Below are 22494 nucleotides of genomic sequence, written 5' to 3' on the forward strand. Positions count from 1 at the left end.
TCAGACCCTGGTTTTCTTCATAGGTGTGTTTTTACCCTTACACCGCTTCAGCCGCACCATTCTGCACTCCTCTGGCTCCAACGGCACATCTGGCCACGCTCAGCCCCTGGGACTCATGGAAATGAACACATCAGGCTCCTAATGACTGCATTGGCTTTAATTACATTCATAAACGAGCAGGGAGATGGGGAGTGGAGCAGATGGGGTGAGACACCCGTCTTCTGTCTTCAAACCCTTAAACACAAACACACTGGTATTTTTTTAAAGAGACTATGTTCATTTCCAGCCTGTATTTACTCCTTAGGATTAGGGAGATATTTCATTTTACTCTGACACTTCTCACAGAAATATTCCCGAGGCTCCCCCCAGCAGCGAAGGCTACTCCTGCAGGACACAGTGGTGTGTGCGCGACTATTGCCCAGGTTAACGTTACACAGGAAGTCCAGCCCCGTTTCCATAGCAACGCTGAAGTCACTGTTTCTCGTGGCATTAGACGTAACATTAAAGCAAACCCCCTTGTGGTTAAAGTCAGAACTGCACCTAGAAATAAATGTGAAGCTCAAATACAGACGAGAAATAAACTGATTCTCTTTATTTTCACATAAAAATACACAACTCAACACAAGTCAAATGAATGTGTCTTTCCCGGTCAGAAGACTGGAGATGGTCCTGAGCCCAGTCCTAATCCTAAAACAGAAAATACACTCAGATCAACAATATTTTAATGCATTTTTTTTAATGCAAGGGAAAACATTGTTAAGAAAATATTATTTGAAAATGTTAAGCAGAACAAAATCTAATAAAACCATGTAACACACATAAGATTTTACAAAAGAAATATCACGTATAAAACAATAAGTTAATGTGTGTGTAATGGGTCTGGGGAAGCGCTGCCTGCTAAACCACCCCCCGCCACCAGAGGGGCACTCAGACAATCAGCTCCACCTGGGCCTCTCCTATTTAAGGGAAAAGCACCCTCCCCTCGGTGCTCAGGCTTTTTCAGAGCGCCACAGACAGGCCGGGCCGGGGATCTGGGAAACCCCTGGAGTTTTCTCCTGGGTCCCTGTCTCTCCGGTTAAATGAATAAACTTTGTGAAATAATAAACAGAACCTAATAGAACCCCTCCTCGAGTCGGTTCTTCTCTGTCAGGGACCATCGGCCATCTCTGATCAGCGCGGCAGTGACACTGACGTGGTGGCGGTGCGAGTGGATCAGACACAGCAGTGCAGCTGAAGTTTTTAAATACTGTCCGAGTCTCTACCACCACCACGTCAGTGTCACTGCAGCGCTGAGAATGATCCACCACCACATCACACCTGCTCTGTGGGGGTCCTGAGCTCTGAAGAACAGGGGGAAAGGGGGGGTAACAAGTGTGCAGAGCAACAGTGGCCTGTATATTCAGTGAAGCTGAGAGGGTGGATGACTGTAAAAACAAGGAGGTGGCTTTAATGTTTTGGCTGATGTTGTGGTGTGTAATGGTTTATTCGTGGCCTGTCTTCTTTTCTGTTTAATTAATATTATTATATTTGGTTTTGCTCCCAAATATAGCTTTCCGTCGCCTTGGCTTGGAGGGCCCTCTAGTGACCATTATGTGGCACTGACATCAGCTCACTCTCTGCAGTATACAGCTTCCTGGTTTATCTCCAGAATGACTCTGGCCCAGTCCACTCCAGGGTTTCTGTCCTGAGAAACCAGTCCAGAAACTCAACCAAAATCTGGTATTAGCCCAAGACCAGCACCACCATGGGGTCTGAGACCCTTCCAGACACGAGTTAGACCTCATCTGAACCTGCACACCTCCGACCGGTCCAAAAACATGTTGAAACGGGCTACACTCAGATCTGTAGCTGATTTTTGCAACTTTATGTAAATGAACTACAGCGTGGTGAATCAATATTTGCACTGATTGGCTCCAACACAGTCCTATTCTCTTCAGACTGGGGCTAAACACTGATGAGGCTCATAGCTGCTGTGGCTCTTTTTGCATGTGTACAGGGTTAATCTGAAGTGTTGAGGACAGGTATTGTTCTGTGTCTTTTGTGAACCTTGAAGCTTTGACCCTGTTCTCTCCCACAGGCGCCGACGCTAACTTCCTGGAACACTCCTACAATAGAAACTTAGAGCGACGTCAGCGACTATCATCTGTCACTGTGACAGGTTTTAGCTACAGGCAGCTCCACAGTGGACCCCTCCTTGTGAGATACACCCTCTTGTGTATCACTGAGTGCTATCAGTTGCATACCTTTGGCAGGTTTTACAAGGTTTTATTTATCTAAACACTGAGCTGTTTATAGCGGCCCAACCCAGGACTCCAGACTCAGCTTGGTCAGAGATCTCTCGTCTGCTTTTTGTGGAGCAGGAGTTGTGGTTGTTTTCTTAGAAATAAATGGTTGTTTCACAGGGAGACTCTGAGGATCTCCACTGGTTAAAAGGGGAAAAAAGCAAACAGGCACCTCACATTCCAGTGAATCCCGAGACATGGCCACCTGCAGACTGTGAGGCATTCCCACGCTTAAGGACAAGGCCTCCCAGTTCCTCCAGGATGGAGTTCTCCTCACTTGAGTTTGAGTCTTAGTTCTACAGAGTCCAGGGTGCTGGCTTCATGAATGTCCATGACCCAAATCTGGGCTTCAGTCAGGTCCTCCTTGACTTATTTTAGCAGTGCTAGCTCAACTGTTAGAACCCTGAGCACCTGAAGAACCTTTGTCCTGATTAAAGTGTTGTTTACATCGTGAAGGGGTTCTTCAGATGATGGACGCTTTTCTAAAAGGTGCTCCACAAAATCATCTACAGCAAATTCTCAATCAACTTGAAGAACCCTCTTTTTCTTTCTTTAACAAACACCCCCTGTAGAACCATCATTAAATGTGTATGGTATGCTATATTACCAGAATTTATACTGCTGTAAAGTTGCTTCTAATGCTCTAGAAAGGTTTAGAACACTGCTGTGAGGATTTGATTGCACAAGTTCATTAATGGTTGCTGGAAGATCATTCCAACTCTTCTCAAAGGCACTGGGTGGAGATCAGTCCAGAAGAGTTTCCCTTATTCACAGTAAGGTCCTGAATTATTGCGATTGGACGCACTGACCTCAGGCTGCCTCCTATTGGTCAATCCTTGTTTTATGAAGATTATACAGCAGTGAGTGTATAACTGAAGTGTCCAAACAATGGCAACACCTTCAATTAAGTGGAGTGGACACCTGCCTCTGCACACAGTGCGTAACCCTCCACTTCACAGCTGTGGACATTAGCATGAGGCTAATTCACTTTTAGCAAAGATAAGCTACTTATTACCTAATCACTGTCACTGCTGGAGGAAGAGGAGTGGCCATCTTTCTTGGATGCTTTATGCTCCTTTGGCTTCTTGTGCTCCTTGTTCTTCTTCTTGTGCTCTTTGTCTTTGACCTTGCACCCGTCCTTGTCCTTGTCTTTACACTTGTCCTTGTGTTTGCCCTGTGAAAAGACACAAAGGGATGAGTAGTCAGTATCTCAGATTACACCAGAAAAGCATGACTAGGCGATTCTCCAGAATGCGAGTCAGAGAGGTGTCAGGTGTCCATCCTTCACCTCCAGTCAACAGAGCTCAGCGTGCTTGGAGGAGAACACTAACCCAACACTGACAAGGGGAGAGGGACTGGCAACCCACCCACTCAGGACTGTTAAGATCTCCCAGACAGTGGCTGTGGCATGACTGGGATCACACCCACAATCTCTGAGACACAATCTCTGAGACCACACTGGCCACAGGTCACTACCACTCTCTGGACAGGACACTATTACTATCAGAATTCATAATAGATTTAAAAAATATCTTAAACTAGAGGAGACTAGCTGCCCACGCCTCCCTCTGTACCCCATGTGATGACCTCATTATGCACCGACCAATGAAAATAGCAGTACTCCATATGTTTTATAGATTCTCACCTTCTTGTCTTTATCTTTTTCCTTTTTTCCAAGTCCGAAGATTCCCTCCACCTGTGGACACTCAGCCTTCTTCACATCCCCCTCTTTCTCTACAGCTGAGAGAGAGAGAGAGAGAGAGAGAGAGAGAGAGAGAGAGTGACAGACAAAGAGAGATAGATAGAGACAGAGAAAGAGGCAGAAAGAGAAAGTGAGAGAGACAGGGAGAGAGATAGATAGAGAGACATATATATGAGAGAGAAAGAGAGAGAGAGAGATTACACCACATAGAGGTATGTAGAGAGATAAACACAGGGTGAGAAACGGAATGAAAACAGTAAATGAGTAAATATTTATAAATGAAATAAAGGAAGAGACAGGAGAGTGAAAGATGATTGAGACACAGAAAACATAAAATGAATAATAAAGAAAAAATAACAGAGAGAAACTGTGTCTCACCTGCTGCTAAGTCCAGGTCCATGTTTACAGAGTAAACTGAGACTGACGGGAAACATCTGAGACACCTGCTTTACTCCCACAAGCCACACCCCTTTCATACCAAACAATCAGGAGAGAAATCCTAGCCAACCAGAGCAGGTGTGGCGGGGCTCTTGTGAATACATGTGAGTGGTAAATACGCGACGACTCTGACCTCACAGGAGCACTTTGTAGCTCTACAGTTAGACTGTTGTTCATCAGTGGCTCTGCATACTTTATTATCCCCCTTCCCCTCTGTGCTCCCCCACAGAGCAGGTGTGATGTGGTGGTGGATCATTCTCAGCGCTGCAGTGACACTGACGTGGTGGTGGTGTGTTAGTGTGTGTTGTGCTGGTGCGAGTGGATCAGACACAGCAGTGCTGCTGGAGTTTTTAAACCCCTCAGTGTCAGTGCTGGACTGAGAACAGTCCACCGACCAAAAACATCCAGCTGACAACGTCCTGTGGCACTGATGAAGGACTAGAGGACGACCGACACACACTGTGCAGCGACAGATGAGCTACTGTCTCTGACTTTACATCTACAAGGTGGACCAACGAGGGAGGAGTGTCTCACAGAGTGGACAGTGAATGGGCAGTGAATGGACAGTGAGTGGACAGAGGGTGGACTGTAACTGGACACAGGGGGATGTTTGTATAATTAGGAAATCAGATGCAGAACTGTTTCAGCAGGATTCAAGTTTATTTTGAAATGTAAAACATGAGCTAATTACTTTAAAACAGATCCAGAAAATAGAATAAAACTCAGATGTTTATATTTCTGCGATCAGTCCTTTCATCTTCACACGTCCGTCTGGAGTCGTCTGGACAGTGACATGATTTAAAAGTGTTAGTTTGGTAAATGAAAGGTTCATTCTGCTGCAGTTTGATTAAAAACATGTTTTAATAATTATTAGTTAATCAAAGTAACATCAGGTTCTGTAAATAGTCACTTCTCAATTAGGTCTTCAGTAAGAAAATCAAAAACAACATGAAAGCATCAGAATGACCCCCCTCCTTTCTCTCGAGTGATTTCAGATCCTAATTATGTAAATTCAATCATTAGAAATTATATCGATCATTATTCTTCTGATCATTCTTCCTAATATTCATATTTATTCCCAATTACAGCCATAAAGAAACACACATCAAACTCTTTCCGTCTCCCTGGAAAGAACCCCATTATTCTCCACAGTGTGGGTCACCCGGGTGAGGGTGCATGACACCTCCCGGCCACCAGGTGTCAGTGAAAAGGCTGTGTAAACTGTGATAAGTTGATGAAACTGGCTAATCACAGTTCATGATCATGCAAGATTTGGTATGGAGACTCTTCTCTGGTCCCAGATGTTGACTCAGCCTCCTGATTGGTTGAGGGGTAAGCCCCACCTCTCCAAGTGTACTCCCCATTCCCATGAGATCTGTACCCCCCTTGGGCCCCCTCCATCAGGATGTCATGCCCGGGGCCCGCTGAGAAAGACTCATATCGCCCTCCTTCTGTTTCAGGTCCCTCCTTCTGTCTGTTCAGCTGCGGATCCCCAGCCTCCACCTTAAGAGTGCAAAAAGGAGAGTAGTAGTAGCTGTAGTACACCTTAATTATGGAGCTCCTGTCCAATGCCAAGTGTCAGCCAGTGGGGGTCTACGGACCCCAGCACTGGGCTGTGGAGCAGCGGAACTGTGTTCTCTGGACTGTGTTTAGAACATCAAAATAATGTGTTGCTCTGATGGAGCGGCCACTAGGGGGTGTGCAGACAAAAGCTAGTATACATCTCAACCCATGCTGCGGGGGCAAAATAAAAGTCCTCCTAAACACATCATTTTAGAGCAGAATTTTGGATTTATATTTAAAAATAAAATATTAATTAAAATATTAATCACAGCAGGAGATGTGAACTCAGACTTATTGCTTTGTTTACCTCCTCCTCTTTTTTCCCTTTCTTCTTTCCTCTATCTCCATCAGGTTCATGGTGGCCACAGCCCTGGAGCCAACAGAAAATATACAGCATGGTCTTTATAAACCTCATACTCAACTTAATACACATTCATGCTTTTATTATTATTATTATTATTATTATTATTATTATTAATAATAAAACACATGCCAGTGACCCAGAAGATCAACCTGCACCATTCTCACCCCTCTGCATTTAGGACTGATTCATGTTAATGAGCTCTACTCTGATTGGCTATGTGCATTTTTTGTCTTGTATTCATCACTTAACTCACCCTTACAGCCTTCTTCTTTTTCTTTTTCTTTTTCTTCCTCTTCCTCTCCTCCTCACTCTCTGATGAAGATGAAGAGCTGGAGACCTGCTGGAGAGTGAGGATAGTGGTTTTACTTGGAGCATTAGTGACATTGCTGACTCAAACAAACAAACAGAAACTTGTAGCGAATCACTATGTTACAGAAGTGGAATTTATTTGTAAAATAAGTGTTAAATTAACACTCAAAGTGTTGACGTGTTTACATATTTACACTAATGGTGTTGATTTAACAGTCCTCTCTATCCTACAAATCTCCTACAAATGGGACTACCCTTCAAGAGCCAGATACGTCTTAAGAATGCAGAAAATAAACAGCGCTACGCTGGCGCTCGGCTGCGAGATCAGAGCTTTATGGACTTTAATGAGGTTAATTTTAACACAGCACACCTTCAAAAGCGTTTCACAATTATATTTATACATTTTTTCATTTTCCAGTTCCACTGCAGTAGTCAGAGGTCCTAGAGTTTAATTGCCATTTAAGGTGGAACTGGAAATTCTAAGACATCTGCATACTAATAGCTATGTGTTATGCTTGTTATGAAGTAAAGGGATATGCAACTACATTAAACAAAGACAAGACAGTGTTTATCATAGTTTATCAATTATTTGTGGCTTTTTTTTTTGCTCGCTTGTGCTTTCATAGCCCTTCGTTTGAAGTGTGCCCCTGAATGTCACCATTTTAAAGAGCTAAAGAGTTTACCATCCCCTTAGCCCTACCTAGGGCTAAGGGGCAAAATAGGATTCCCTCAAAAAATCTGCTGACACCTTAAAATGTCTTCATTCAGTGTTGATGCACACTGATTTATGAATATTTAATTAGTCCCTGCCTCTACCTCCACCCCCTGAAGATACAGGGATTGGTTCCTGAAGTGTGCGAGGTATGAAACCCTCTCTGACTGAATCCATGTTTCTGAGACTCAGCCACGAGGCATCACCATTTATTCTTTTCACCAGAGGACTGAAATGGGCAGTTAAGGTGGAAGAGAAAATTTGAGAAGTACCTATAGGTGCAGAATATTGATTATGATCATGTTGTAATATTAGAATATAACTGCTGTGATAACACTGCTCTGAAATTTAGCTTTTGTCTGTCAGCCTGCTGTGCATTATCGGGAATCTAACGTCAAATGTCTTGTTCAACCTTAAATGCTTTATTCAGCCCTTAAACTGCACCCATAACCACCTTCACCCACCACAGAAACAGAAGGATTACTGTTTACTTTTTTCTTTCCTTTGTTCTTCTTTTTCTTCTTCTTTTTCTTTTTCTTCTTCTTCTTCTTGTCGTCATCACTGTCTGAGGATGAGTAGTTCTCAGAAGATGAAGAGCTGGAATCCTGGACACACCATGAATATTTACCAGAATAGTTTAGGCTTGTGCTCAACTAACATCCATCATGTGTCGACCGTTAATTCATTTGTAGATAAATGATATTAAATATTTATTAGATATTAACATAGCTATTTGTTGACACAGGGAGAACACACCCCACTCCTCACAGACAGTCACCCGGAGGAAACCCACGCAGACACAGGGAGAACACATCACACTCCTCACAGACAGTCACCCGGAGGAAACCCACGCAGACACAAGGAGAACACACCCCACTCCTCACAGACAGTCACCCGGAAGAAACCCACGCAGACACAGGAAGAACACCACACTCCTCACAGACCCTGGAGCTGTGATAGAGACACCCCCCACTGCTCCACCAAGAGAAATACCATGCCACAGGAAAGGGCATCCCACGTGACACATGCACTTGACCCTGACATGATTTGAACACACAACCTTCTGATGTGGAGTCAGACGCGTTACCGTTGTTAATGTTTTGTCATCCTTTACCTTTAGTTTAATTTTCTTTTTCTTTTTCTTCTTTTTCTTCTTCTCACCCTCACTCTCTGAGAATGAACTGTCCCCAGATGAAGACATTGATGATAATTCCTAATAAATAAATATAATTACAGTATCATTGGCAGAAGAATGCATTTACATGCTGTTTGTCTCAGTCTTTGTAGATGTTTCGACAGTGAGCCAGTAAAAGATCAACATATTATCAGCTCCTGAGCCAATGGTTATTCTCAAAAGTTGTTTTATTATTATTCATTCATTCATTCATTCATTCATTCATTATCTGTAACCGCTTGTCTAGTTCAGGGTGTGTCCAGAGCCTACCTGGAGTCATTGGGCACAAGGCGGGAATACACCCTGGAGGGGGCGCCAGTCCTTCACAGGGCAACACAGACACACACACACACTCACACCTACGGACACTTTTGAGTCTCCAATCCACCTACCAGCGTGTGTTTTTGGACTGTGGGAGGAAACCGGAGCACCCAGAAGAAACCCACGCAGACACAGAGAGAACACACCACACTCCTCACAGACAGTCACCCGGAGGAAACCCACGCAGACACAGAGAGAACACACCACACTCCTCACAGACAGTCACCCGGAGCAGGAATTGAACCCAGAACCTCCAGGTCCCTGGAGCTGTGTAACTGCGACACTACCTGCTGCACCACCATGTCGCCCTTTATTATTATTATTATTATTATTATTATTATTATTATTAGTTAATTCATTATCTGTATATCCGCTTATCCAATTCAGGGTCACGGTGGGTCCAGAGCCTACCTGGAATCACTGGGCGCAAGGTGGGAATACACCCTGGAGGGGGCGCCAGTCCTTCACAGGGCAACACAGACATACACACACATTCACTCACACACTCACACCTACGGACACTTTTGAGTCACCAATCCACCTACCAACGTGTGGTTTTGGACTGTGGGAGGAAACCAGAGCACCCGGAGGAAACCCACATGGACACGGGGAGAACACACCAACACAGACTATCCTCACAGACAGTCACCGTGCTGCCCTTATTATTATTATTATTATTATTATTTATATATTTTTTTCTAGATGATATTAGTAGGAATTGTAACTATTAGTTGATAGATTAAATACTTAAACATTGCACTTAAATGTACACACATTTTTTCATCATTTCATAATGTATTGGTTCATTGGTATAAGTCTGTGATGTGGATTTTCAAAACCTTCTTCATCTTCTTCACTTTCTTCTTCTTCAACTTCCCCGTCTTCCCTTCCTCCAATTGTTCTCCATCCCCACGCCTCCTGCCCTCTGCCTCTGCTGGGAATACTGGGAAATGTAGAAAACAGTGGTTTTCTTGGTAAATATAAATCATGTTTCTTTTAAAATAAACTTAGCACAAAAAGTAAGGAGCTGAGTGTGTGGGTTGTGCTCATGAAAATTTTGCCAAATCCTCTCTGCCAGTGTCGAACAGTTTATTCTGTGTGATGGTGTGGGGTGGCACCTCCCTCACTGGAGAAACAAGGCTTGTCATCATGGGAGGCTTCTCAGTGCAGAGATAGAGATGAAATTCTGCAACCAGTGGCAGCCCCATATCTCCACAGTCTGGGACTGAACTCTATCTTCAAAGATGACAGCGTTCGCCTCCACAGAGTGGGGTTTGTCAGAGACTACCTCCCGAACGTGGGAGTGGAGAGGAGGGAATGCCCTGCCAGCTCCTGACCTCAACCCCATTGAACACCTGTGGGATCAGCTTGGACGTTCTGTTGGTGCCAGAGCGACCAACACAACCACGGTGGCAAAAAATGCTGGTTGAAGAATGGAATGCCATCCCACAGCAGTGTGTGACCAGGCAGGTGACCAGTGTGAGGAGGAGGAGGCTGTTGTGGCTGTGAATGGTTCTTCCACACGCTACTGAGGCTCCTGTTTGTTAAATTAATTAACTGTTAAATTGCCAATATGTTGTTTCTTCAATCTTCAATTATCCAGTCACCACACACCAAACGAATCAATGGCAGAATAAGCTGTTTGTCTTTGGCAGAGAGTATTTGGCAAATCTTTCATGGGCGCAACCCACACACTCAGTTCTACTGCTCCTCCCACAAATACATGTTCCTTACAAATGTGGCACCATTCTTACAACAAAGAAATAATTTACAAACACATTTCCTTACATTTTGTGTTAAGCTTATACATAATACACAAAGAGAACAACAGAAGAATGTGCAATTTTCACAAACTCACCATCTTTTCCCTCAGTAAACTCTGTCTGTTCTCCCTGAGAAAGAGAGAGAGAGCGAGAGAGAGAGAGAGAGAGAGAGAGAGAGAGAGAGAACGAGAAAGAGAAAACGAGAGAAATGAAACTGTCCATCAAACTGGGGATGTTAGTACGGTGTGGGGATGTTAGGGAGGTGTGGGGAGGGATGTGTGGGGATGTTAGGGAGGTGTGGGGAGGGATGTGTGGGGATGTTAGTGCGGTGTGGGGAGGGATGTGTGGGGATGTTAGTGCGGTGTGGGGATGTTAGGGAGGTGTGGGGAGGGATGTGTGGGGATGTTAGGGAGGTGTGGGGAGGGATGTGTGGGGATGTTAGGGAGGTGTGGGGATGATAGGGAGGTGTTGGGATGTTAGGGAGGTGTGGGGAGGGAGGTGTGGGGATGTTAGGGAGGTGTGGGGAGGGAGGTGTGGGGATGTTAGGGAGGTGTGGGGAGGGATGTGTGGGGATGTTAGAGCGGTGTGGTTATGTTAGGGAGGTGTGGGGATAATGTTTTGGGGGTAGAAAGTTAAATAAGTGATTTTAATATTTGTTAATATTAACAAATATAGCGACTACAGTGAAAATATGAATGGATGAACGTTACCTTGTTGTGTGTGTCACCATCCCACATCGAATATTCCCTGGATTCCTAGGACATGCCATTCAAACTCTGTTATTATTATTATTATTATTATTATTGTTGTTGTTGTTATTATTATTAATATGTTATACTCTGTCACTGTTTGAGACAGGAATACCGTAATCATGAAGCCTACTTTCTTGATGCTCGGCTGCTCCCCATCGCTCTCGGATGAAGATGAAGATGAGGAGGATGAGGAAGGGCTGTAGCACTGGGAAAGACAAGGAGAATATCACTGTGTAGAATTATGTGGGAATCCTATAGGGCACTGAGGCTCTGTCTCGTTTAATATTTCATAGTTGTCTAAAGAACAGTTCACTCATTCACTGGTTCACTCCATTCTACAGTGATCTGAGAAGGGAGTAAGTCAGGAACTCCATATATGGTTACATCTCCAACCTGGAACTCCTTATATAGTCACGTCTCCAACCTGGAACTCCATATATGGTTACATATCCGACCTGGAACTCCATATATGGTTACATATCCGACCTGGAACTCCATATATGGTCACAGCTCAGACCTGGAATTCCATATATGGTCACAGCTCAGACCTGGAACTCCATATATGGTCATGAATCAGACCTGGAACTCCATATATGGTCATGAATCAAACCTGGAACTCCATATATGGTCATGAATCAGACCTGGAACTCCATATATGGTCACAGCTCAGACATGGAACTCCATATATGGTCACAGCTCAGCCATGGAACTCCATATATGGTCATGAATCAGACCTGGAACTCCATATATGGTCATGAATCAAACCTGGAACTCCATATATGGTCATGGCTCAGACCTGGAATTCCATATATGGTCACAGCTCAGACATGGAACTCCATATATGGTCATGAATCAGACCTGGAACTCCATATATGGTCATGGCTCAGACATGGAACTCCATATATGGTCATGAATCAGACCTGGAACTCCATATATGGTCATGAATCATACCTGGAACTCCATATATGGTCATGAATCAGACCTGGAACTCCATATATGGTCATGAATCAAACCTGGAACTCCATTTATGGTCACGGCTCAGATCTGGAACTCCATATATGGTCACGGCTCAGACATGGAACTCCATATATGGTCACAGCTCAGCCATGGAACTCCATATATGGTCATGAATCAGACCTGGAACTTCATATATGGTCATGAATCAGACCTGGAACTCCATATATAGTCATGAATCAAACCTGGAACTCCATATATGGTCATGGCTCAGACCTGGAATTCCATATATGGTCACAGCTCAGACCTGGAACTCCATATATGGTCATGGATCAGACTGCAGTGTGGTACACACAGTGTGACTTTCTTTATTCCACCTTTTTTTCCTTCTGCTTCCTCTTGTTTTTCTTCTTCTTGTCTTTTTTCTTTTTCTTCTTCCTCTTCTTCTCGTCATCGCTGGAGGTGTCAGATGATGATGATAGTGAAGAATCCTGAATGGAAACAAAGAATTTAATTATTAATTATAATCATACACAAGGTAAGATGTAAATTATCCAATGCCAATAGATTAGAGCTTCACATAGGGCCCACCCCACTCTCTTTCTACCTGCAGCCACACAACTCCTGTTGATTCCTATACCTCAACACTAAGTTTGCTGTAGCCGTTTATGATATGATCAGCTAACCACCCACTGTATCACTAGCTCTTCACAGGGGTCATCAGGCAGACACCTCCACTCATCTCTGTTTAGCTGAATTAAGCCGACACCTACGGAACAGTGAACAGTGAAGTCTGGCGTCCCAGACCCACTCCCCTCAAAGCCAGCTTTACAGCCCTACCTTACCTTTAACCATCAATAACCATACATCCACACTGGCCTCCCTGGGGCTGTACCCAGCCCCACTGGCACTGTTAATGCATGCTCAGTGCCACCAGTTCCATGTGAACTTTACATGCTACATCACCAACAATCACATTAGCACCTCCACAGTGCATTTCACCAAGTAATCTGATTTCTCCTTATCCACAGCCAATGACTAGACCTTTCAGCTGTTTCTGATCATAGCTGCCCTTAATTTCCGGCCTCAGTGCAGTTAACACAGTGCACTCTGGGACTTGCAGTCTTTTTTTACCTTTGTCCACCAGCAATTTCCAATCTCCTGCTTCACCCCATCTACCAATATTTGTAGCCTGCACACGCTCTCGAAAACATTCCCCCTCACACACAAACCTAACTACAGCCACTCATCAAAAATAAATGAAACATAAAGTGATATATAAATGAAGTAATAAAATATGAAGTCATAGAATTTTTGTTGTATGTACTTGATGTTTTTGTTTACCTTCTTCTTCTTCTTCAGTTTCTTCTTCTTCTTCTTCTTCTTTTTTTTTTTCTTTTTCTCCTCCTCACTGTCTGAGGAGGAAGAGCTATCAGAGGAAGAGCTAGAATCCTGAGAGAGAGACACAGAGAGAGAGACACAGAGAGAGAGATTCTCATAACTTTTAATGTTTCCAACAAAGAAGACATTCCCATTTCCACTTTTACCTTCTTTTTCTGATTCTTTTTCTTCTTCTTCTTCTTCTTCTTCTTACTCTTCTTCTTTTTCTTTTTCTCATCCTCACTGTCCGAGGAGGAGGAGCTCTCAGAGGAAGAAGAGCTGGAATCCTGAAAGAGAGAGAGAGAGAGAGAGAGAGAGAGAGAGTCATCACTGTTAATGTTTTAACAGAGAAAATACATTTCTCATTAATTTCCATTTGTACCTTTTTCTTCTTCTTCTTTTTCTTTTTCTTCTTCTTCTTGTTCTTCTTTTGCTTCTTCTTGTCTTTCTTCTTCATCTTCTTTTTCTGGTGAAGAGACTGAGACATAGATTCAGATCCAGAGCTATTCAAAGTGATAAAGAGCAGCACAGACAGGAGCATACTGCAGGGGACGTGGACATCTGCCCATTACCTTATTATCTGCCCATTACTAACACTGACCCTGACCTCGTCACCACCCTCCAACCCTGTCCCTTCAGTCCTCTCCGACAGACCCAGTTTATACTTCTGCCTCGACCCCACGCTGCAGCCCCTTAACACTGTCCCCAAAACTGTCCCCTTAACACTGTCCCCAAACCTGTCCCCTTAAAATTGTCCCCAACCCTGTCCCCTTAACACTGTCCCCAAACCTGTCCCCTTAACACTGTCCCCACCCCTGTCCCCATAACACTGTCCCCACCCCTGTCCCCTTAACACTGTCCCGAAACCTGTCCCCAACCATGTCCCCTTAACACTGTCCCCAACCATGTCCCCTTAACACTGTCCCCAAACCTGTCCCCAACCATGTCCCCTTAACACTGTCCCCAAACCTGTCCCCTTAAAATTGTCCCCAACCCTGTCCCCTTAACACTGTCCCCAAACCTGTCCCCTTAACACTGTCCCCACCCCTGTCCCCATAACACTGTCCCCACCCCTGTCCCCTTAACACTGTCCCCAAACCTGTCCCCAACCATGTCCCCTTAACACTGTCCCCAAACCTGTCCCCAACCATGTCCCCTTAACACTGTCCCCAAACCTGTCCCCTTAACACTGTCCCCAAACCTGTCCCCAACCATGTCCCCTTAACACTGTCCCCACCCCTGTCCCCTTAACACTGTCCCCAAACCTGTCCCCTTAACACTGTCCCCAAACCTGTCCCCAACCATGTCCCCTTAACACTGTCCCCAACCCTGTCCCCTTAACACTGTCCCCTTAAAACTGTCCCCAACCCTGTCCCCTTAACACTGTCCCCAAACCTGTCCCCTTAACACTGTCCCCAATACTCTCCCCTTAACACTGTCCCCAATACTCTCCCCTTAACACTGTCCCCAATACTCTCCCCTTAACACTGTCCCCAACCCTGTCCCCTTAACACTGTCCCCAACCATGTCCCCTTAACACTGTCCCCAACCCTGTCCCCTTAACACTGTCCCCAAACCTGTCCCCTTAACACTGTCCCCAACCCTATCCCCTTAACACTGTCCCCAAACCTGTCCCCTTAACACTGTCCCCTTAACACTGTCCCCAATACTCTCCCCTTATCACACTCTCCAACACTGTCCTCTTAACACTGTCCCCAACACCGTCCCCTTAACACTGTCCCTAACACTTTCCCCAACACGGTCCCTAACACTGTACCTCTGACACTGTCCTTAACCCTGTTCTTAACTTTAATCCTACACTTGTCCTGAACCTGATGCAAATCTTCACATTTTAATGAAAGAAAATTTAAATAATTTTTAACCACACACACACAATCTCTCTCTCTCTCTCTCTCTCTCTCTCTCTCTCTCTCTCTCTCTCTCTCTCTCTGCAGTTGCTCTTACTCTAGCACTGTTTTTTCTTGTTTTCTTCTGCAGCTCATCACTGTCCTTCAGGGGAATCAGTACGATTTCCAAAATCAGACCTGAGGAGCACACGAGGGACATTTAGCATTTACACACACAAACAGACACACACACACACACACACACACACACACACACACAGAAGGACTATATAGAAGGTTTAAGAACATTGCTGTGAGGATCTGATGGCAGCAGTAGGGACATTAGTGTGGTCAGGAACTGTGTTTGGGTGCTTAGTTCAGTCGCTCCACCTCATTCCAAACATACTGCATTGATCAGCTTCACTCAGGAGAGAGTACAGTTCCTCTGCTCCGTGGTTCAGCGCCACAGGGACTTTAAATCACACTGTGTGTGTGTGTGTGTGTGAAGGGAGGTGTGTGTGTGTGTGTGTGTGGGGGGGGTGTTCAGGGGGGTCTACACACTTTTGGATGCACAGTGCATGTGTTCAGTGTTGTTTTTCTGGATGCTATCCATCCACCAGCGCTGTAATTGAAAAAGGTGGAGAGTGAAAGTCTCACTCATCATTCCTTTGGCACCTGTGAGTTTCATTTGAGCAGACTGTGTGTGTGTGTGTTTTTGTGTGTGTATGTGTGTGTATCCTCAGCAGCTGGAGTGATCCATTATATAGATCGGCGTGTAATGACACATTGCTGAATATGAGACTCTAATGAAATAAAGAGAAACTCATTGCCTTCTGCAAGTAGCTCTTACACACACCAACCAGCCAAAACATTATAGACACTTCCCTTTGTCTACATTCATCACTGTTCTTCAGCACTCAGGACCCTCACGGAGCAGGTGTTGTGTGGTGGTGGATCATTCTCAGCATTCTCCACTGACGTGGTGGTGGTGTGTTACTGTGTGTTGTGCTGGTGTGAGTGGATCAGACACAGCAGCAGCTGCTGGAGTTTTTAAACCCCTCAGTGTCACTGCTGCACTGAGAATAGTCCACTGACCTGTGGGTTATTATGGAAGTCTGATGGTGTGTGTTGGAATGTGTATACACACACACACACACACACAAAGGCAGTGTATCAGTAGATAAGGACATTTCTGATTGCATGGGTGTGGCCAGTTAAAGACAGATGAAGTTCTGCTCGGGTGTTAAAGGAACTCTAGGTGATATTTTAACCTTAAAATTACAGTTTTAAAATCATTGTGATGATTTACTGAGCTGTAACAGGGATAATAATGCCTCTGTTGTTGCTGGTCCAGGCTCAGCACTGCAGAAACTGCACTATGTAACTTTTGCAGTCTAGAAGAAATACTAATAATTCAAGGTAGTGTTTGAGTGTGTAGTTGTGTAGTATGTACTACCGTTACAATTTGAGTATACCCACAGTGCATACTCTAGTCCCTCAGTCCAATGTGAAATAAAAAACACTGGCTTTATCCCAAACAGAGCCCTCCTCGCTACACAGTGCACTTCACAGATGATAAAGCTAACACTGGGCAGTGCACTAAATGCTAGACTAAATGTTAGCGAGCCATGCCTCTTGAGCAATGTGAATATAAACTATTTTCGTGCAGAGTTATGTTATGACCTGCACTGTGCACTACATAGTGTGGAAAACAACATTTGAGTTTCAACCCTTTGGAGGAAAAAGGCAGACAGCATTGCAAATGCAGATTGGTGTTGTGTGTTGTCATAGCAACAGTTAATCCTATCCCATTAGTAAGAAACAGGGAAGTGTTTTAATACTTTGTACTAGTCTGCGAAACTTGTACTATTAGTGTTAGTACTCACTATAAATATATACTACATACTCTGTTACTGTAGTGTATACTGTATTTGTGTGCCAGTTTTGTACTACACACTGTCAGGGATTAGCATGCTATCTAGCTAGAGTACTTTGATGACAGAGTAGAGACACTAACCTGACTCAGGTATAACTGTCGCCACAGCCTTCTCTTTTCTTTTCTTCCTCGTCCTTTCATCCTGAAAAGGAAAACTCAGTTCTCTTACTCAGTGCTCTTATTTCTCTGCGCTCGTTGTGTCTGTTTTGTTGCGTTTAACCTCGTCTTTGCGCTCTCACATAAATGCGGGTCCAGCGCTGCGATTGGACAGACTCCGAAAAAGGGGGCGAGGCCATTCTAAAGTCTCTGCATGCAGAATGATTCGAAATGATCTTGTGTGTGAACGCTAGGGTTTTAATCCGGATTACTCACCTCACTACTGTCACTGTCTGAGGAGCTGCTGGAGGATGAGGATGACCTGGACCTCTGTGAAAACAGTCACAGTGCTTTTAAACACAAAATACCAGCTGTTTTCAGGTTCACATTTTAGCACAAAATACTGAGAGTAGTGCAGATGGTGGATGATTTGTGGATCTCAGCTCATCCCATGGTGCTGGATGGTGCCACATCACTTTAGAGAAGACAGTTTCACTGCTACACAACTCAATGTTAGAGGGGCTATACACCCTCCTCTTTTCTAAACATGGCACTGTAGTCTCCTCTAAATATACACAAAGATAAATAAACTGCTCTGGACGTACAGTAATCGATGTAGTAATGAACCAATTCAAACTAATTTGACCCTATTGCTCTGCACTGCGTCTAAATTCTCCACGCTGTAAACAGTTGGGATTTTCAGATTATGCCAAAAAAAAAGAATAGGACCGGAGATACACTGTATATATGTGCGGAGGCAGCCGCTCCCAATGTGTCCAGTGTAAATGAGCTGAATACATTGAAGCTGGTGGGAGTAATAACCTGACACTGCAGGTTTGACAGGGATTTGAGACATGTTCTGCAGTCAAACTGACACTTTTCCAGTGGAAAAAAAAATCTGAGATATGTGTTATACCCAGGAACACCATTCCTTCCACAGAGAATCTGACTTATCTACAAGAACATTCACTGGATTTTTGACCTGGAAAATCAACACACATCTAATCACTGTTACCTTACTCTTCTTCTTCTTCAGTTTCTTCTTCTTCTTCTTCTTTCTGCCTTTATCCTCCTCATCCTCACTTTCTGAGGAGGAAGCAGAGCTGTCACAGGACCACAGCTTGTCCTGAGGAAGGATGAATGTAAAGTTGGAGACAGTGAGGAGTGGGAATTCATTGCTCTCAAACCAGTGTGTACTAGAGTTAGAGACAAGACAAAGCTGCATCAAGGCAGAGACCAGGACACACTGAGTCTGACTTAAGACCAAGACCGGGCCAATACCGAGTCAGAGTTAAGGCTAAGATCAAGACACCTTTCAGTAAAGAAAAGACCAACGCTACCAATGTGTTACAAAGGCCTCTTTGAGGGATGCCTTAGAAGAACCTATCTTGGTTCCATATAGAACATTGTTTTTTAAAGAATTATGAGCGTGAAGAACCTTATAAAAGTTTAAAAATCACCCACTCAATCTTAGATTTCTTTACCCATTTAGTCAAATCAGCAACAATGGTTCTTTATGGAAAAAAGTGGACTCAGCACTATTCTACACAGAGGAATTAAGTGGAATCCTCCATGGGAACATTTTGGCTTGTTATATATAAGCAGCCCACCTTTTCCTGTTTGATGATGGGGATTAAAGGACCGCCTCCCACTTCTTCAGCCACACCCACTTCACCAGTTGATGCAGGAGGACTGTGAGAGGCCATGCCCACTTCCTCCTCTGCCCCATTACCGTGTATGGACCAGACAGCTGCAGAGATCCAGAGAAATGTACATATTGATATATTGATCATTTAGAGACCAGTAAAACCCACAATCTTACTCTCTGCCCATAGGGGGCAGCCGTGGCCTTGAGGTTAGAGAAGTGACCTGGGTTCAATTCCCGGGACCTAACCCCCTGCTCCGGCTGTGTGAATTGCTCGCTAGCTAGCCTTGGGAATGCACACTTGTCCCACACTTCACCAAGTATCCCTCCTTTCTCCAAGTGTCCCACCCTTCACCAAGTGTCCACCCCCTTCACCAAGTGTCCCTCCCTTCTCCGAGTGTCCCACACTTCACCAAGTGTCCCACCCTTCACCAAGTATCCCTCCTTTCTCCAAGTGTCCCACCCTTCACCAAGTGTCCCTGCCTTCACCAAGAGTCCCTCCCTTCACCAAGTGTCCCACCCTTCACCAAGAGTCCCTCCCTTCACCAAGTGTCCCACCCTTCACCAAGTGTCCCTCCTTTCACCAAGTGTCCCTCCCTTCACCAAGTGTCCCACCCTTCACCAAGTGTCTCACACTTCACCAAGTGTCTCACCCTTCACCAAGTGTCTCACACTTCACCAAGTGTCCCACCCTCCCCCAAGTGTCCCACCCTTCACCAAGTATCCCTCCCTTCTCCAAGTGTCCCACCCTTCACCAAGTGTCTCACACTTCACCAAGTGTTTCACACTTCACCAAGTGTCCCTCCTTTCACCAAGTGTCCCACCCTTCACCAAGTGTCTCACCCTTCACCAAGTATCCCTCCCTTCTCCAAGTGTCCCTCCCTTCTCCAAGTGTCCCACCCTTCACCAAGTGTCTCACACTTCACCAAGTGTCTCACCCTTCACCAAGTATCCCTCCCTTCTCCAAGTGTCCCACCCTTCACCAAGTGTCCCTCCTTTCACCAAGTGTCCCACCCTTCTCCAAGTGTCCCACCCTTCACCAAGTGTCTCACACTTCACCAAGTGTCTCACACTTCACCAAGTGTCCCTCCTTTCACCAAGTGTCCCACCCTTCACCAAGTGTCCCACCCTTCACCAAGTGTCTCACCCTTCACCAAGTGTCCCACCCTTCACCAAGTGTTCCACCCTTCACCAAGTGTCTCACCCTTCACCAAGTGCCTCACCCTTCACCAAGTGTCCCCTCCCAAGGGGACTGGGACAGTGTTCCGCAAACTTGTTCTGCAACCCCTTGTGAAACTGTAAGCTGTGAAATAAGGGCTCTATAAGCACTCAGATGTTGGTATAGAGACCAGAGCTGGGGATATAAAGACAGAATGTGAAGAACGCTGCTGATTGAACTGGCTTTGTGCTCAGAGGCTAAGCTAATTACATGGTGAAGACCTGATTACTGGTTTGTTTGCACTTCATCTGATAGCAGCTCATTTTCAGGCTGATATCACACAGGAGAATGATCCAAAATAGACAGATCAGTAGAGCACTACTGCTCCACTGCATTAAAATGTGAGGTAGGACCAGCGTATTAAAGTACATCATTAGCTTTAATTACAATGAATTAGTAGAAGTTTTTTTTGATAAATTGTTAAATGTGTATCAATAGATCAATAATATTTCCCTTTACATAAAAAGAAAGATGTGTGTAATATTATGGCTCTGCTGGACATTTAGTGCCACATTGTAGCTCTCTAATTTCAGGCTGTAGTCCATTCCCCTGACTAGAGGACACCCCTGCAGTAACACATGAGCAGAAACAGCATGTTTTTGGACATTTGCCTGAAGGTACGGTCTACCTGCTGAATCCTGATCAGGAAAAGAGAGAGTGGCTCTGTGGGCGGAGCTTGGATATGTAAATATTGTTATCACTTTCTTGGGTGTGTTAATACTCTGTTAGAATTAGTACATTAGCAGATGTCAGGAATGTGGAGTCTGTGTTAAAACCCTGTGGATAGTCAGGAGTCACTCTGCTGAGTCACTGAAGGTTTCCTATTTGTGAAACAATGAAACAACATCTCACCAGAGTTTAGCCTCTAACCAAAAGAGCAAGTGTTAATAAAAGAGCACACAAACACAAACATGATCAGAAATCTGATCAGGGACCGGCACAGATCAATATTTACACAAGGTGTTCACTGTTGATGGAACAGGGCAGTGTTTGTGATTACTGCAGCAGTGATGGGAGCAGATTTGATAAGGTTCTATGCTGAAGGCATGAGTAAGGTCTACACTGGGGGAGACTTAAGGTGCTCATCATATGTTCCTGTGTGTTTATTAATTTTAGATCTTTTTAAATGCTCCCGGAGCTGGTTGATTAAAAAAGAAAATAAAATTTTAATGGGATACAACTAAAAATAAATCACTATTCCACGTCTGTCTTCTAAAATCTAAGGGTTATTTGGGTTGGAAACATCTTTGCCTACACACTCATCTTGAAAATGCTGATGACAACGATTTAGAAAGCCTTTCTTCATGTATTACATGCTTATGCATGCATTTTAACATCCCTATGCAGGTACCCTGAAAATGAACATGGAACATATCTGTGTGTCCACTCAATGTCAACTCTATTACACACAGCCCCCTAAAGTCAGAGACAGTAGTTCACCTGTGGTTGTGGTTGTTGAACAGGGTGAAAGGGGGTGAACAAAGTATGCAGAACAACAGAACAACTACAGTCTGTAATTGTAGAGCTATAAAGTGGCCAATGTGCTTAGTAGAGCTGAGAGAATGGACAGTGAATGCAGAAATAAAGAGGTAATTTTAACGTAATATAAAGAATGGTGTTAGTCCTCCATTTAATCTCATTATTATTATTATTATTATTATTATTATTATTATTATTATTTGAAGTTACCTGGAAGCTGCCTGGTCTCCATCAGGTCTGGATGCTCTCTCAGGGTCAGTCTGACAGAATAAAAGTCTGCTGGTGTTTTTTCCCTTGAGGCTGGCAGGTGGGTGGAGCCTCAGCAGGTTAAACCAGTTCTGCGTTTTGACAGTAGTCACCTGACTCAGTAAACTCATGAGCTGCCTGAGCTAGAGGTGTTACTGTTTCTGTGTGTATATATAAGACTTATTACTGTGTTATAACTGTGTTATAATTCCTGCTATAGTCACTCTTGAAATGAAGTGTCTCCTGTGCCGTCAGTTGTGTGGAGCAGATTTTGTGACGCAGATAAACCATTACGGCACATAATGCTCAAAT

At 44.3% G+C, this 22494-nt stretch overlaps 2 protein-coding genes across 4 annotated transcripts; both read right to left on the reverse strand.

Annotated features, from left to right (window-relative positions):
- Window positions 1–549: 549 nt before the first annotated feature.
- On the reverse strand, window positions 550–4459 carry LOC136664213 (uncharacterized). The gene is made up of 4 exons (XM_066641315.1): window positions 4363–4459; window positions 3928–4022; window positions 3298–3456; window positions 550–687 (listed from the first exon to the last, which is right to left on the reverse strand). Exons 1-3 carry the CDS (start codon window positions 4382–4384, stop codon window positions 3298–3300), a joined length of 276 nt encoding a protein of 91 aa, XP_066497412.1. The 5' UTR covers window positions 4385–4459; the 3' UTR covers window positions 550–687.
- A 615-nt stretch (window positions 4460–5074) lies between these two features.
- LOC136664468 (cylicin-2-like) lies at window positions 5075–22189 on the reverse strand. Of its 3 annotated transcripts, none has more exons than XM_066641667.1 (19): window positions 22147–22189; window positions 19204–19343; window positions 18609–18719; window positions 17870–17923; window positions 17579–17639; window positions 15680–15759; window positions 14097–14192; window positions 13882–14001; window positions 13679–13786; window positions 12712–12825; window positions 11511–11585; window positions 11339–11383; window positions 10724–10757; window positions 9705–9808; window positions 8485–8583; window positions 7862–7975; window positions 6603–6689; window positions 6293–6355; window positions 5075–5925 (listed from the first exon to the last, which is right to left on the reverse strand). In XM_066641667.1, exons 1-19 carry the CDS (start codon window positions 22166–22168, stop codon window positions 5671–5673), a joined length of 1782 nt encoding a protein of 593 aa, XP_066497764.1. In that variant the 5' UTR covers window positions 22169–22189; the 3' UTR covers window positions 5075–5670. The 3 variants fall into 3 exon arrangements, with proteins under 3 accessions (XP_066497764.1, XP_066497757.1, XP_066497749.1); XM_066641660.1 differs by having other exon boundaries at window positions 6603–6686; window positions 11493–11585; XM_066641652.1 differs by having other exon boundaries at window positions 11493–11585.
- Window positions 22190–22494: the final 305 nt, after the last annotated feature.

The sequence above is a fragment of the Hoplias malabaricus genome, chromosome 1 (genome assembly GCF_029633855.1).
Source record: "Hoplias malabaricus isolate fHopMal1 chromosome 1, fHopMal1.hap1, whole genome shotgun sequence".
Classification (NCBI taxonomy): domain Eukaryota; kingdom Metazoa; phylum Chordata; class Actinopteri; order Characiformes; family Erythrinidae; genus Hoplias; species Hoplias malabaricus.

Coding starts and splice junctions, on each gene's coding strand:
- LOC136664213 (XM_066641315.1), bottom strand. CDS start 4,384: ATGGACCTGGACTTAGCAGCAG. Junction 4,023..4,362: donor GGACCTGGACTTAGCAGCAG/GTGAGACACAGT, acceptor TCTCTCTCTCAG/CTGTAGAGAAAGAGGGGGAT. Junction 3,457..3,927: donor AAAAAGATAAAGACAAGAAG/GTGAGAATCTAT, acceptor GTCTTTTCACAG/GGCAAACACAAGGACAAGTG.
- LOC136664468 (XM_066641652.1), bottom strand. CDS start 22,168: ATGGAGACCAGGCAGCTTCCAG. Junction 19,344..22,146: donor GGAGACCAGGCAGCTTCCAG/GTAACTTCAAAT, acceptor GGATCTCTGCAG/CTGTCTGGTCCATACACGGT. Junction 6,356..6,602: donor AAAAGAAGAAGGCTGTAAGG/GTGAGTTAAGTG, acceptor TGTTGGCTCCAG/GGCTGTGGCCACCATGAACC.